Below are 16,884 nucleotides of genomic sequence, written 5' to 3' on the forward strand. Positions count from 1 at the left end.
CCACACAGTAGCTACTAAACATGATGAAGAGGCTATTTCAAGGCCAAAATGTTCTTCATTTAACATCTACAGCTTCATCCACTCAGACAAGTAGAGAGCACTTAAAAGCCTGAAGGTCTGAAGTACACAATTAATTAAATTACATTATAAAATGTAAGGTCATCTATTTAAAACACTTAAAACTTATAAACACACTCTTATTTCAATACCCTTTATTTCTTGATAATATCATGTTTCTTGATAATATCATGTTTCAAGATCTAGAGAGATTGTTAAGTACATTTGATAAACGATCTGACTGCAAGGTGCATCAACGCCATTAAACAGGAACTCCAGTCACACGACCAGAGCATTGGGCACCACATAGCCTCACAAACTTCTAAATCTTCAACAACAATGCAATCTGCAAAAACTCAACAAAAATGGAAGATTGCATGAAAGAATTATATAATAATCCTTTCTACTCAATTGGTTAGTTAATAGTTGCCATAGTATTAAACCTAAGAAGAAAAAAGTGCTCTAATTTTGGATTGGTACCACCAAGTGGTATCACATATGGTATTGAGAGATACAAATAGGTACTTGAGGTATAGGAACTGGCATTCCAGTGGCTGAAAAGTGGATCTATGAACCAGCAAGGGGACAAACATGGATTTACAAACCTTAATGATCTGGAGCTGTACGCCCTCGTCCGTCTGGGGGCCCTGGAAGCAGCCGCATATGGTCTCGATTATCCTGTCGATGAGCTTCTTGCCCGGGGTGGTGTTGTCTGGGGCGCTCCCCGTCAGGTGGCCATATGCAATTAATTTCTGCCGAAGCCAGAAAATCGGGCAGTGTGTAAACAACAGACCGAAGCAGCACTCGGTATATAAACACAAACCAAAGCTGTGGTTTAAATCGCTCAAACCTTGCGGTCATAGAAATAGAGTAACTGTAAAATAGTGCAAGCAAACCAGTAGTGCTTTGCATTAACTGCACTGTTAAAACATTGAAAATCATGTAGCAATGATGGATTGCTAATGCATTCCATGTCTTTGAATGAGCAGTATGGTAAAAGTGATTTTGTTTTATAAACAGGTTGTAGAATGGTATAGGAGGTTGTAGAATGTAATGTAAATATGTAATTGTAAATGTGCATGTTTTCACATGCATTTTAAAGAAATAATTGATGTATATGGTTACTGAAATAAACTATCAAATAGTGTTCAACAGAACCAACAAATACACACACACACACATTTTAGTGAGTTCCATCTCGGGTACTGACCTGTAAACAGTCTAGTGATGTGCTTACGATGCGTGGACATTTGGACTGACAGGCCAACTCAAACGGCAAGAAGTACTTATCTGCCTCGATGAAGTTGGTCTTTGATTTGATTGGCGGCAGAGTGCTGGAACCTGATTTGCTGTCTCCCGTGGGCGGACTGCAAGAGAGCAGATTGCTGTGTCGGAAAACCAAGACCAAGGCCATCCATCAAAAGCATTTACTGAATACACACGCCAAGCATCTCCACAGACTGCATCTTTAATAAACACACTCATCCACTCAGTCCTTGATCCTGGGGAAAGATTGCTGATATTAACTGAACAATCAATCAAATACACTCTTCATTTTTCATTCTAACTTCAGTCCAAGCCACTTTGTTTGTTTCCACGGTGACAAGACTGTGTGCCAACACTGGAGTACAGAATGGAAAGCTAGAAGAGAGATTTGCTGAATCCAACAAAAAAGTGCATTGGACTATAATGAAGGCATGCACCTTTAAGAGAGAGAGAGAGAGATAGAGAGAGAGAGAGAGAGAGAGAGAGAGAGAGAGAGAGAGAGAGAGAGAGAGATAGAGATAGAGATAGAGATAGAGATAGAGATAGAGATAGATAGATACTTTATTGATCCCCAAGGGTGGCTATGTTATGTCAGTTCACTGCAAAAGCACAACCCATTCTGCTTGACCACCAACTTTCTCCACTAACAAGAGCAACCCAAAGTGGCCTTCGTGTGGGCTGAAGCCAAGCCTTAAGTGCTGTGTTTGTTCCTTGGCTGACGTGATAGACGGTTCTAGTTCCTTCAGCTGGATGACCTCAGCAAGTGCACTGGGACACTGAAAGTGGTGGGAGGGAGGGGGTGAGAGAGAGAGAGAGAGAGAGAGAGAGAAAGAGAAAGAGAGAGAAAGAGCGAGTGTGTGTGTGGTTGATTGGTTGAGAGGAGATGGTGGTTAAGTCTTTCCTCCATGCCATGCAATACATGACCAGACGATTCTCGCTTGTTTCACATTACAATTTCTGATGTCAATGAACCAGGCTGACTTGCAACATTTGAGTATGTGGAGGGTGTTTTTGTTTGCCTCTGTTCATGTGTGCATGTTTAAGTGAGAGAGAGAGAGAGAGAGAGAGAGAGAGAGAGAGACAGAGTCTCTCAGAGTGATAGGTATGCAGACAACCTAGCTCTCTACTGGCTGTCAGATAGGCACCCAGTTGCTTGCGTCTCCTCTCCCACCTCCCCTCCACCAGCTCCTCCTTTCCCTTTCATTAATCTGGAAACAGTGCAGATTAGCCTGGTCAGGCTTTTTAATTGACATAGTTTGGGGTTTAGCCTCAGACACACGGTGACTCTGGGGTCCTCTCAGAGATTACAGGCTTTATCAGTGAGGCCATCCTGGCAGGCTCGCCATTAATAATAATAATAATAATAATACCTTCGACTTATATAGCGCCTTTCATGGTACCCAAGGTCGCTTTACAACGCATGGATGGGGGGACCTCACTAGTAACCACCACCAATGTGTAGCACCCACCTGGGTGATGCACGGCAGCCATTATAAGGCCAGAACGCCACCACACACTAGCTTGAGGTGGAGAGTGAGGGAGTGAATGAGCCAATTACAGTGGGGGATGATTAGGGGGCCAGATTGAATGAGCCAGGTTGGGAATTTAGCCAGGACACCGGGGAACCCCCTACTCTTTACGATAAATGCCATGGAATCTTTAATGACCACAGTGAGTCAGGACCTCGGTTTAACGTCTCATCCGAAGGACGGCATCTCCTACAGTGCAGTGCCCTCGTCACAGCACTGGGGCATTGGGATCGATCTTTTTTTTTTTTTGGCCAAAGGGAAGAGTGCCACCTACTGGCCACCCACCAACACCACTTCCAGCAGCAACCTAGTTTTCCAAGGAGGTCTCCCATCCAAGTAATAACCAGGCCCACACCTGCTTAGCTTCAGTAATTCAGCTAAGACAAGGTATCCATTGGTCTGGCTGCTGGCCAGGAACCTGCTTGAGTTGAGCTCAGGTATGCGCGCGTGTGTGTGTGTGTGTGTGTGTGTGTGTGTGTGTGTGTGTGTGTGTGTGTGTGTGTGTGTGTGTGTGTGTGTGTGTGTGTGTTCATGAATGTGTGTGCCCAGCCCTCTCTGGACATTAGTGAGCAAACACATACACAGAAAGAGAGAGAGAGAAAGAGAAAGAGAGAAAGAGGGAGAGAAAGAGAGAGAGAGGAGAGAGAGAAAGAGAGCATTGTGATGTGTGTGCAGTGGTGAGAGAGTGAGTGAGAGGACTGCCATGTGTTTCATTCCTCTGCCATGGTTGCCCAGCAGCACTGACCCCCGACCCACAACCCCACCCCCTGCCACTGAGCCACCAGAGGAGAGCCATTAACGACACCAAGCGGAGCTTTTAGGAACGAGAGGAGGCAACACACACACACACACAGACAATTCTGCACACACCAACACAAAAACCTCACAAGTGAAAAAGAGACAAACACACACACACACACACACTTCCTCTTTACTCTTATCTGCTAATACACTCACATGTTCTCTCACATTCATTCTCCCTCCCTCCCTCCTGCATGCATGCATTCTTTCTCTCTCTCTTTCTTTCTCCCTCTCTCTCTTTGTCTGTGAAAGTCATCCAGGGACAGGGTCTAGTGTTACACTAAAACAAAGTACTGCAAACACACATGTTGCTGGTTGAGGAAGTGGGCTTACCTTAACTTCTCCGACTCTGCCTTGATCTCCTCTGAAAGAGAAGAGGGGGGGGAGAGAGAAGTGAGTGGCAGATTCAGAAACAGGCACATGACATATTATGCATAACCACATTCTGCCATAATAAACACAAACAGAGCACCTAGTCTCAGCTCCCAACCCAAAACAGCAGTGCACTTTTGATAAACCCCAATAAAGATACCCCATAAAAACCCCAATCACGTCACATTCCCCCTCCCTGTCAGTTGGCCTGCGGCCCTCTTACAGGCCTCCTGAAGTTTGATACGATACGATACAACTTTATTTGACAAATAAAGTTGTATCGTATCGTATCATATATTAGAGGATGTGCTGTTACTCAAGATGGATGTGTAAACCTGGGGACTGGGGCGTGCCTGAACTGACACTGCATAGTGAGAGATGACATGGTCCTCTGAGAGGAAGAGGATGTTGCGTCATACTTCACACAGTTGATCATTCCTGCCCTTATCTGTTTGTTTTTGTGAACCTATGAAGGAACATGGTGGGGATAGCGCAAGACAGCTATGATGGACATGGCAGAGAAACTGTAAAGCGCTGTGAGATATGTGTAATGTTTTGGCGCTATATAAGCACAATTAAATTGAAACTGAATTGAGAAGCGTCCATATTGCTGCGAGTGTAAACAGAATTAGGATCAGATCAGCGCCAGTCTGCTGAGGGGGTCTGGGAAGCTGTCAGCACCCGTGCCAGTTGTGTTGCCCTTGCAGATAACACAGCACAAACACACACCCATCCATGCCCGCCCACACACACACACACACACACACACACACACACACACACCAGTCCCTGCACCAGAGTGATTCAGAGCAAAGGGGGAAGCAGCCTGCCAACTTCCACTGCAGAGACAGTTAAGCCTCAGAGAGATGTGATACAGACACAGACACAGACACACACACACACACACACACACACACACACACACACACACAGCCACTCTCCCCTCACACACACCTTCTCTCCACCTTCTCACTCTCTCACAGACACTCTCAGAGACAGACACACACAGACATACACACACTGCTTAGCAATAAAGCAGGCCCATTTCAGTCATCACATACATCATTATTAAGAGAAGAAAAAAAACAACATTCTTTATTGTACTACTGACATTTTTTATTACACTACTGCTTTCCACATTCCACCACAATCAGATACTCCACAAAACCCTTCACACATCTCTCCTGCTAGAGGATCATTAGCAAGGCTCCATCACAGCCATCACATTCCACCACAATCAGATACTCCACAAAACCATTCACACATCTCTCCTGCTAGAGGATCATTAGCAAGGCTCCATCACAGCCTCCCTCCGGCCAGGGCTACCTCACTGGAGCACAGTGTCAGCAGCAGCATTAAGTATTAAAAAGACACTAATGAGAATGCATTAGTGGCTATCCTACTTAATCCTCACTCTGCAGGGCAGCCTATGAGAAACTTTTCCAAACTTTTCTAATCTCTGTTTGTATAAGTATAAGTATAAGTATATATACTCTTTTGATCCCGTGAGGGAAATTTGGTCTCTGCATTTATCCCAATCCTAGATTAGTGAAACACACTCAATGAACACAGTGAACACACAGTGAGGTGAAGCACACAATAATCCCGATGCAGTGAGCTGCCTGCAACTACAGCGGCGGTTGGGGAGCAGTGAGGGGTTAGGTGCCTTGCTCAAGGGCACTTCAGCCGTGCCTACTGGTCGGGGTTCGAACTGGCAACCCTCCGGTTACAAGTCCAAAGCGCTAACCAGTAGGCCATGGCTGCCCAATATGCCCAGCTGGCTTGGAGGGAGATGATGGACAGGAGAAAAACATCAAATCAGGAGATCAGAGATGGGCGTGAACCAGGTGAGCCTTAACTGGGCTTTACTAATGCAGGCACAGTGCCTCTCCTGCTTCCTGCTCCAGAATGGTGGAGACTGACTGTCCACCAGAGCAAACAATGTCAGTCAAAATGTGGGATGACAACAGGAACAATGATATCCTCCTCACCACTTAAATAAATGTATTCCAAAGGGGAGAAGTGAGAGATAACGAAAGAGAGAAAGAGAAGAAAAGAAGAAGAAGAAACGCTATGCTGGCAGCTCACAATGCTCTCTCTATCCGTTGGGTGAGGAAATCAGACAATGTAAACAAATCAGCCACAGCAACACACAAAAGTTCCTGTAGTTGGTCTGCATGTAATGGGCCGTTCTCATAGTGCTGCGGCGCTCATGGATGACTAAGTGCTCACACACACACACACACACACACACACACACACACACACACACACACACTGCAATCACTCCGAGGAACAAAGAAGCAGTGAGGATCTCGTCCTCCCTCTCTCTCCCGCTCACTCTTCCTTCACCCCTCTCGTCATTGTTCACAGGCCTGGGAGAGAGAGGGGATGCGCGGACCCTCCATTGCTTCATGTTTCTTTTCTATCCTCCTCTCTATACCACCCCCTCTCTCTGGGCTACAACAATAATAAGGTGGGTGGGAAGAAACAGAGTGAGAGAGAGAGTGAGAGAGAGAGAGAAGGAGAGAGAGAGAGAAAGGGGAGATATATAAATAGGGTGATGGTCCAAGCAGCTCCTCTCTCTCTGGACTGTGAACAACGATGAGAGGGCTGGGGGAGGAAGAGAAATAGTGAAAGAGAGAGCAATAAAGATACAAAGCAAGAAACTGAGCGCAAAAGGTAAAGAGGAAGAAAGGAGAGAGAGAAAGAGTGTGGGGGTCCAGACAGGCCACCCCCATCTCTCTCTTCAGACCACACATCTCTAGCAGGGGGAGGGAGAGAGAGAGAGAGAGAATGAGAAAAAGAGACAGAACAAGAGAGATGGAAAGAGTGAGAAAGATGGATGGAGAGATCATAAGAGGAAAAGAGAAAGGCCTCTCAACCCTACTGCCTGCTGAAAAAAACACATGTGTGTTGTGTGGTCTTTAGAAGAGGGCCACTGGTTGACCTGGCCTACTTCACATGGTTTTGAGCGGGGCATTTTAAAGGCAGTGCTACTGAAATGACAACTAACTAGCAAACTGCATGTGTGTCCTGTAACAAATATGCAAAAAGAGATGTACAAAGAGATGCCTGTTGACTCTGCCCTCTGATCTAGGCAGGAAAGTATAGTTTCTTAACAACATTAAAATAAAAAAAGCTTTGAAACATGATCGCTAAAGCTCAAAGCAAATGAAAACTTAAACAGTCTGATCATCTAGGATAAGAGTAAAGCAAACATAACACAAGTTTTGAGCAGAGGCCTTTGTTTACTGTGTAGGGCCTACATTAGGAACTAACCAACCACACTTCCTCTATGGACGGGAAATCTCAATGTTCACACCAAACAAAACACCAACAGTGGTTTGTTTTTGGCTGTTAGAATACAAGTGCCTCTGAACGTTAGGCACTTGTTATTAGGCATTTTGAATGTTTTAACAACATATAATTTTCTCTTTGAATCGTTTGGTACTTTTAAAGTATTGACCTTCATTGCTTATCAGGTCCTTGTGTAGTCCTCTGAAGAGAGAGTGTGAGTAAACAGTAATGCCATTCGCTGCCTGGAGCAGGAAATGACACTCTTCCAGCACTATCAGTTACCAAGCGGAGACCTGAAACCATGGCAACGCAACAATTGAGCCGACATTTACCGTGGAGATGCTGTATTAGGTTCAGCATTCCAGAGACTTGCTGACGGCCACCCCTAATTCAACTCACCTGAGCCCCCACAGTGGGTTCTACACACACACACACACACACACACACACGCTCATGAACGCAGCACGGTGATTGTGCTGATAATGCCATTACAACTGATTAGGTGAAATAAAGTTTGTTGTGTTTGTTATACTGTAAACTTGTTATATTGCCTTTGCACCGTACTAAAGATTGCAGAGAAATTCTCAGCACTGAGTCATGCTCTGGAGTCTGACCTTGAAAACACTCACACTGCTCAGCTCAAAAGAAGACACACACACACACACACCTGGAACTGCTCCCAACTTCATTGCCTTCATGGAAAGGATGCATTTCCCATCCAAATTCCAGCAGCCCTGTCAAACAGCTCTGTAAATGTGCAGTGCACAGCCACACTAATTATACATTATTAAAAATGAAAGCTTGAGCCCAACTGAAACAAACACCCCACAGAATTGAATTGATTACTAAAAACAGTAATTAAATGCTAATGCAGATGGCGGCTCTCTCTCACACATACACACACACACACACACATGCTGTAACCAAATTGAACACCGACTAGGATCTATGCGCCCAAGATCCCATTTCAAATAATTTTGAAACCGGGCGGTGACAACAATGGCAGCTGTTGTGTGAGCACTGGCCGGCAGGACAGACAGCCAGCGTCTCCCTCTCCCTCAGTCTCAGTGGGTCTCGCTACATCTCACTAAGGCTCCAACAGTCTCTCCAGTGCCTCAGAGCTCCAGCATTTCCCATGAGCCCTTAGAGAATATATCAACCCAAATACGCAACGGCGTGTGTAATTCACTACGGGTGCCATCCGTCCCTCCTCCACTCTCATCTGTGTGTGTGTGTGTGTCTGTGTCTTTCTCTGTATTTGTGTGTGTGTGTGTGTTTCAGTGCTGAAACCACACTAAACCACACTAACCAACTAGCCCCCCACCCTGATACCCAAAAGCTTGCATGGTTGGGTCCAAACAAACTGCAAGCAACGTTTTGCTGATTATTTTTTTCTTCTTTTTTTTTTTATTACAAACTAACAGGCAAGAACTGTGGGACTGGTACTGCAGGGTACCGACCAACACACACAGAGGCAAAAATAACCACAAGCGGTTGAGATAAACTGGCATTGTACTGTATGGCGTTTTACAGCCATGCTAACCAACAGCTCCCCATCCCATCCTGCACTGTAGCCGTTGTATTTGTCCAGGTGGTTGAAACAGAAGCCTTGCCGAAGCCAATGTGCAATGTCTTCAGACGACGTCATGTAACCCAACTTTGGCTAAGACTAGGCCAACTGGCTGGCCTCCAAAACAAAGCAGCAGAGGTAGCCATGACCGTCACCCTCATAGGCTCATGTTTAGAACAAACACACCGACCTTTCGACGGCTGCTATACCAGCTTACAGAAACGCGCTCCACCACCGACCGGATTACTGCCTGGACAGACTTGTGAATGGAATTAAAACGAGCCCATAGTGAAACATTTGAGGCATTATTTACTTTCGGCACTGAGCGCAGTGTCACGGAAGAATGCGCTCGACTAGTGGAATGTGGCCACCGGCAGTGAACTGAGGCACTCAGACTGCAGCAACAGCACTGAGCAAATCTGCTAGATAAATAGTGTCGTAGTGAGATCAAACTGAAGCGGCTACGCAGTGTGTGTGTGTGTGGGGGTCTAAGCCGCCCAGACCTTGACCTCGCTTTACTCTGATGTTTTCTATGAGGACTGTAGTCACCGCTGAGGTCTCCGCTCGACACACAAACCCTCCTCTGCTGACTCGCTCAGAGTAGCCGTCTTCGGGGCCGCTGCTGTTGTCATGACGCAACACAAAGCCAGTCAGCCAAGGTCTCAGCCTGGGCCATTAGTCCTCTCCAAAAGGGCTCAGTCGTGTATGTGTGTGTGTGTGTATGCAAGTTACTGCCTGTATGGACAAGCATGTGCAATCCATTGGGCAAATTAGAGATATGTTTTGACACCGCTGGTGACGTGGCAGCCGTATGGGAACAGGAGTGTGTGTGTCCACAGCAGCAGCCGGGGACAGATAGTGAATGGTCCATGAGTGGCACGACATGTCACTCTCGCCTCGCTCCACAGGGAATCTCTCTCTCTCTCTCTCTCTCTCTCAATTTGGACAGGTCGCTGAGGTGACACTCACACCCACCTCACTGGAAATGACCAGAGACCATGTCTGGCAAAGATCTCTGACACGCATGGGGTGTCAAACAGATCTTTGCCAGGATGGGGTGTCTGAAACAATGACCTCAAGCTGCACAGTCCACTTTAACACAGCCCTAACCTGCTTCATCATCACCAACAGCCTTCCCCAAACTACTCACGTATACCACAGAGTTTAACACAGGCACAATTAGCGCTGGGGATCACCACCGATTTCCTGAATCAATTCAATTCCAATTCACAAGGTCCCAATTCGATACAATTTCCGATCTGATTTAGAACTCCAATGCTGCTCAGATATAAATCCTCCAACATTGTGCCTTTTTTAATATTAACTGCCAAAGCAGTTACATTAATGTACTTTTTATTCATGCTTCCAGGAAAAGGTATATAATTTGATGTTAAATTATTCAAAAAGGTATATGAATCAATATTAAATGATTCAAAAAAGATCGATTCAAACAGATTTTCCGTTTATTCTTTGTCCATCCCAAGTTACAATAACATCAGTGATGCTGAAGCTAGATGTGATAATCTGTTTTCCAAACATAGTTTATCACATAGTTTCCTATGAAAGAAATGTGATAAACCCTCTGTAATTCATTCACTTTCCTGAGGTTGCAGCTGTTGTATGTTTAGGTGAATGGGGCAGCCAATGTGTGGAGATGCTGAAACAAGTTCACCAGGAAGCCTTCAACTGGATAAGCCAATCCTGCTGACTCGAGCCTGCTGCAGCTCATAGCACTAATTCAATATCCACTCGGTCTGGCAGGCAGACAGACACACACACACACACACACACAGGCTACACAAATACACACATACACAGTATTTCACCAATTAAACAGAAAGATACTGGTGCCTGACAAGTGAATGGAGGGAAGGTGAGTTGAGAGAAGATAAAAAAGAATTGAGATGAGAAGAGAACAGGAGAGGAGAGGAAAGAAGGGAGATGAGAAGAAGAGAAGAGGAGAGAAGAGGAGAGAAGAGGAGAGAAGAAAAGGAGAGGGAAGAGAAGAGAAGAAAATAGGAGAAAAAAACAAGAAAAAAGGAGAGGAGAGAAAAGAGAAGAGAAGAGAAGAGAAGAGAAGAGAAGAGGAGCCCCCACAGGACTTGGGCAGCAGATCACATGACTAGGACTGAGAAACTATGGGGAGAATGCCTGACATGCAAAGCAACTGAGATCTAGCAAGCCCATCTTTCTGTGTGTGTGTATGTGTGTATGTGTGTGTGTGTGTGTGTGTATGAACATACACACTCTCTGAAACAACAAAGCATCTCTTGTCTCCTGTCTGCCCTACCTTTGGCTTTCTATGTGTGCATATGTATATGTATATATGAGAGAGTCAGGAGACAGGTGAGTGAGGGGCTCTCCATTTATGAGGGATATGGGCAAACACACTGATGTATCTACCTGTGTGTGTGTGTGTGTGTGTGTGTGTGTGTGTGTGTGTGACTAGTCAGCTGGGGGCTCTCCATCTATGAGTAACATAGGGAAACTCCTGGAGATGTATAAATTTGTACTTTTGTGTGTGTGTGTGTGTGTGTGTGTGTGTGTGTGTGTGTGTGTGTGTGTGTAGAGTCATTCTGCAGTGAGGCTGCTGGCCAAGGCGCAGAGTGCCTACGGAGAACCTTTCATGAGCCAAGACTCCAAGCCCTCCTCCCTGCCTCTCTCTCTCTCTCCCACTCCCTCTCTCCCCTTTTATCTCCGTCTCTCACGTTCTCTCTTCTCTCTATACATCTCTTCCCCCTCTCTCTCTCCCCCTTCTCTCTTCCCCACTCCTCCTCTCTCCCTCCCTCCCTCATTCCCTGCCTTTCCATCTATCCCTCTCTCCTGGAAGACTCCCTAATCCCTATCCCAGCCCTTGGGCCTCCTCCAAAGCCCTGCTCCATCCATCGCCCATGGCTTCTTCTGTCTCTCCGCACCCCTGGTGCACGAGCGAGCGTCCAGGTCGGGTCAGGTTCGGTCCGCCCTCAATCCCCTTTCACCTGACTGGAGCACATCGCCCGTCGCACCGTGCTGAGATATTACCATTTCAAAAGACACGGCGGATTTGAATGCGGTGCCCGCAGTCCGACGGAGCTCGATTCGCCTCGCAAGGCCGCTGATTTCTTTCCACTCGCTCCTCCAGCTAAAATTGGCATGCTCACCGCGCTGGGGCTGCTGAAAATTAATGTGTGTGGTGAACTTGAGCAATTTACTCGCAACGAAAAGAGTCAGGCATGCTAAGAACAGGAAACAAGCAAGGAGAAGGGAGCTTGGTCCTTAAGTGCCAGTAAATCAGTTAGAAACACAACAAAACACGAACTTGACACACACTTTTGAAATAACAGTAAGGAACGATTACCCACCCAAAGCTCAGGCATCTCCTAAGTGAGAGAATAGAGAAACCTTACACAACCCTGTCTCATGCGCTGAAAGTCGAACCATAAACAAACAAAGCAACGAAATATAACACAGCACAGAACACCTGAAGGATATCTGAGAACGCGGTCGATCAATACTGTGTAGGCGTGAGAAGAGAAATGGATAGCCACTCTCTGCAAGGCAGCATCACATCTAAACTTACAATTGTGTTGATGCCATCTGCCAGAGGAACCAGATGATCACCAACTATGAATCTCAGTACAAGACAAATACAAATGAACCTGAAGCACGTCTCAAAGGAGGTAGACTTTTAGTCTCACTTATGCACCTAAAGATACTAAGCCTGATTAGATTTCTTATTACCTCTCTCCAGAATTAGCTAAAATAGCGCATCAGTGTTCATCAGGCCATAATACAGGGGGCAGGCTAGTTGACCAGATAATTCAACAGCAGTCCTTACAATAGCCAGTACTTAAAGCAACACCAAAGAGTTTTTTGTACCTTAAAATAATGTTTCCAAAATCATTTCAGTGGTTCATCAACTCCTAACAGGGTGAACTGCACTTCTGCATTCGCTTCGCGGCCCTCTATCAGCTATAACCGCACTATGCAAGTTTGCCAGATCGGGTAGCAGATCTGTAGTTCGATGGCATGAGACATAAGAAACTATAAATTTGACTTGCATCTGATGTTGCAATACATCGTACTTTCATAAAATCATGCAACATATTCTACCTTGTCTGTGGACATCGTTACTTGAAAAGCCAGTGCTGATAAACAAATAGCGTGCGTGCGACAGAGGAAAGCTCTTTGGTGTTGCTTTAAGTCATAGAGAAAAAGAAACATGGTCTAACTGGACTCCGCCGTGTGAAATGTTGTTAACCATCGACCTTAGTCTGCCTAAGACAACTTAACCGATTTGCTCCGACTGAAAACACACAAACACACACACACACACACACACACACAGCAGCTGCTACTGCAACCATTGCTGCTTCCATGGTGAAGTCGGGGGTGGAGAGAGGAGACGATGATGATGATGGTGGTGGTGGTGGTGATGAGAAGGGGCAGCAGGGCAGGGTGGGGGGACAGTCTCCTGACATTTCCATTGTACGAGGTGAAAGCAAAGGTTGCCCAGGCGTAATTACATTTGGAGGCAGAGAAGGAAGTGTTGCTGAGGGTTGCCGGGACGACGTCACGTGTGGGCCGCAGGGTTCTGTTTACACCCCCACTAATCAGAGCATCGCCGTGACAACTGATTTAAGACACGGCTGTGCCCAGTTTGCTGGAAGGCTGGTTACTGTTTAAGGCACTGCGCCGGAATAATGCTAACCTACGATCAGCCCACTGAGAAACAAAAAAGTTGTCTGCTCACAACAGCACAGCAGAGTATTCAGCAGTCACATTACTCTCCAGCTCATTATCAATTTGTCCGGCCTGGAGGGGCTTTGTATCAGTGGTTAAGATGAATAGCTAAGCAAGTCAGGAGCAGCCCGAGGCTCTGCCATTGACTGCTTCATCCTGAGGAATGCTGTGGCTACAGAAGCCGGAGCCCAATTTAATCAAGACAGCTGAAGGGGGCGGCCAGCAGAGTGCCCACAGCCCAGGCATGGAATACATGAGAGTCCAGGAGGCTACAACAGTGGATATGAGCAACTGTCAGCCTACACACGTGTGCTCCATTTCCACAAGGAATATGTCTTCCAGTATTTATCTCCAGTCTTAACAACATGAAGACGTTTGTGCCAGTTTGTAGTGCCAAATTCACAGTCATCACACCTACACAAACAAATTGGTGCCCGTGGCTATGACAATACATACTCCATGTACACACACTCATAGGCTACATACATACTAGTGAATGTTTTCTGTCTCTACGTTTAAATTGTATGGTTCTACAATTTATTCTGTGCATGGCTCTGAAGCTGGTTCTGCATTCTATACATTTATCACTCTGATCAGAATCAGAGATTTCAGTCTGAAAGGCAAATAATAGTGTAAACAGCCAGTCAATAATAATCCTCCTCCTCCTCCTCCTCATTTTCCTTCACATCTGTGTTTTGGCTGAAGCCTGCAGTGCTACATATCTGCTACAGGTGTCAGTTCTCTCCTCTTCCATGAGGGCTAAATTAGCAGGAAGCCCTGGTAGTTAGTCTAGTAGCAGGTGCGGAGAAAAGGCCTGTGTGTGATCTCTCTCTCTCACCCCTGCTATGTGGCAGCACGAGTCATAATTAATTCCCCCACTGGTCTTAGTTTGAACGGAACACTGGCACAAAGCTATCATGGATTATTAAACGCCGGGACTGCCACCGAGTACCTGCCGTGAGGGTGCACAACTCCGTTAGGGTCACGGTCATGCTATCAAACTCAACCACTTAGCTGTGACTTCACCTGAAGATGTACGCTCATTTTCAGTACTTACTCGTTCATAACGGCTGCATTTACTCGTTTATTTTTGTGCGCAGATTTTCTAACCTAATTAAGCTGCCTCATCTGAGCCCAGAAGGCTGTTCTGGGACCTGCTGTCTTTTAACTGCGGTGGCAGCCTACTCGGATAGCAATTCAGCTAAAGGCAGCTATTAGACACCGGTCTCTTGAAGTAATCTTCAGCTGCGCTGCCACACCTGTGTGTGTGTGTGTGTGTGTGTGTGTGTGTGTGTGTGTGTGTGTGTGTGTGTGTGTTGGTATGGCCCCTGGAGCCATAGAAACGTGGCGGTAGCTGGTGAAAGAAATTAATTTGCCATGTTCACTGTGTGACCACAAAGCAACTCTGCCCCAATAGTGGATCTAGGCTCCTTGCCAGATGCCGTCCACTTCTCCCTGCACCTTCATTTCATTTCATTTTCGGTTCTTTCGATAACTCTCTTGTAGTGAGTGCTTGTGTAAATGTGACTGCAAATGTGAATGTGCCTGTGTGACTGACCTCTCTCTCGCAAGTATGAAGTCCTCTGAAGTTGACTGATACATTGCATGGTCATGGTGTGTAAGCCTATGAGAGCACGGAAACTACCCAACAGTCTAGTGTTTTTGAGTGAAGGGTCTGACTCAGAACCACCCTAAAACGCCCAAGTCTATTACAGACAGCACCATTTCCTGACTAACGGCAAAGGAAATAAAAACAGCCCACTGGTCTGCACTGGAACTATACTGCCAATCCCATTTCTGCCCGGCTCCATCAGAAAATCCCCAACGTGCCTTAAGAATCACGACACGACTGACTGTATCCAACAGAACATTCATCAAACTCTGAACAGGGTTCCCTCTGACGTGTAATAAGGACATCTGGCAGCTGTGGTGACAAGCTAACGAACCTGTGGTCATGGAAAACATGCTATTTAGAGGAAGCTTGTAGTTCTGGGCTGGCCAAGGTAATGGAGAAGGCAGGCGGCTATCAGGTGACTGCTGAATAATAGATACTGATGACTAGTTTGAATGTGGTTTACCCTTAGCCGAAGCAAATGAGTTCTAAGGTCTGTGTCTTTGTCGGTGTTGTGTTTTTTCCATATTCATTTAAAGGTACAGTCTGTGATTTTGCCGAGAGGTTGTTGATATTGAAGTTTGACAAGCAATCAGATTAGGCAACACCCCTACCTTCCATGTGTGGCATGGACCAAGCCACTTCCCTTGTTTCCCTAGTACAGAGCCAGACCTGTGTACAAACACTGTTTTAAAGTACACCTACAGAGCAGACAGGGATAGGACTCTGATGAGCAATACGCTGAATTTGATGTGCATTGATTCAAATTGTGGACTATACTGTTTTAAATTGGTGGAGATATTTGCCACATCAGAGCTGAACAACAATTTACCAAGGCTTTAAAGTAAATTGGTCACTGATTGCAGAAAAGGATTACACATCAATAGCTTGCTCGATTCAGCTATGTACCTGATCGGCAGAGGAACAAAATAATTTAAATGCTGTAAAATGTCCTCTACAATGGTCTCTGTGTGGTTTTCATCAATTATGACCAGGATGGCTCAAGCATTTTTTCTCAGTCAGTAATTTGTCAAAACATCCATATAATAAACGGTATACATACATATATGTGGTAAATTTTTCAAGGCAGCCCTGGCAACCTATAGTATATTAATCGGTTGATTATGTTCTTGATTAATCAAGTAGTTGTTCAATTGCTAAAATGGCAGAAAATGTTGAAGGAATGTCTGAGTGTTTTCCAAAGCCCAAGAAGATGCCCTTAAATGCCTTGTTTAGTACACACTCCACACACTAATTTTAGAGAGTTAAAAAGGTTGAGAGATCAAATCAGATAATTCTGAAGTTGTTTCCTAAAAAAATGACATAATTACATACCGATAACAGACTGTTTGACAATTACCAATATAGTTGGAGATTAATTGAATAGTCTCAACTGTTGCAGCCCTAACTGGTTTCAGGAATTCCAAAGTATCATGATGGGTCACAACATAGGACTCCTTAATCAAGCAGCTTTTAAAAAAATAGGGGGTTATTATTTAATCTGTAAGATATGAAAAGATTAATATGGGGCTTGAGATTTCATATACTTCTACCTCCTGAAAGACAGAATATACAAAAAAAACAGTTTTACTGTCTGCTCAGTACAATGAGCCAAGTACAGTGAGGTTACCCAGGCCAAAAAAATCAAATGATAG

At 45.4% G+C, this 16,884-nt stretch overlaps 1 protein-coding gene across 1 annotated transcript in view; it reads right to left on the bottom strand.

The window, feature by feature from the left end:
• arfgef1 (ADP-ribosylation factor guanine nucleotide-exchange factor 1 (brefeldin A-inhibited)) overlaps nucleotides 1-16,884 on the bottom strand; it is a 66,038-nt gene that overhangs the window by 45,428 nt on the left and 3,726 nt on the right. The window contains exons 2-4 of the mRNA XM_048265888.1: nucleotides 3,987-4,017; nucleotides 1,268-1,424; nucleotides 663-809 (exon numbers count right to left, since the gene is read on the bottom strand). Coding sequence (XP_048121845.1) covers nucleotides 663-809; nucleotides 1,268-1,424; nucleotides 3,987-4,017 — 335 coding nt within the window. The remainder of the gene's footprint in view (nucleotides 1-662; nucleotides 810-1,267; nucleotides 1,425-3,986; nucleotides 4,018-16,884) is intronic.

The sequence above is a fragment of the Alosa alosa genome, chromosome 16 (genome assembly GCF_017589495.1).
Source record: "Alosa alosa isolate M-15738 ecotype Scorff River chromosome 16, AALO_Geno_1.1, whole genome shotgun sequence".
Lineage (NCBI taxonomy): Eukaryota > Metazoa > Chordata > Actinopteri > Clupeiformes > Clupeidae > Alosa > Alosa alosa.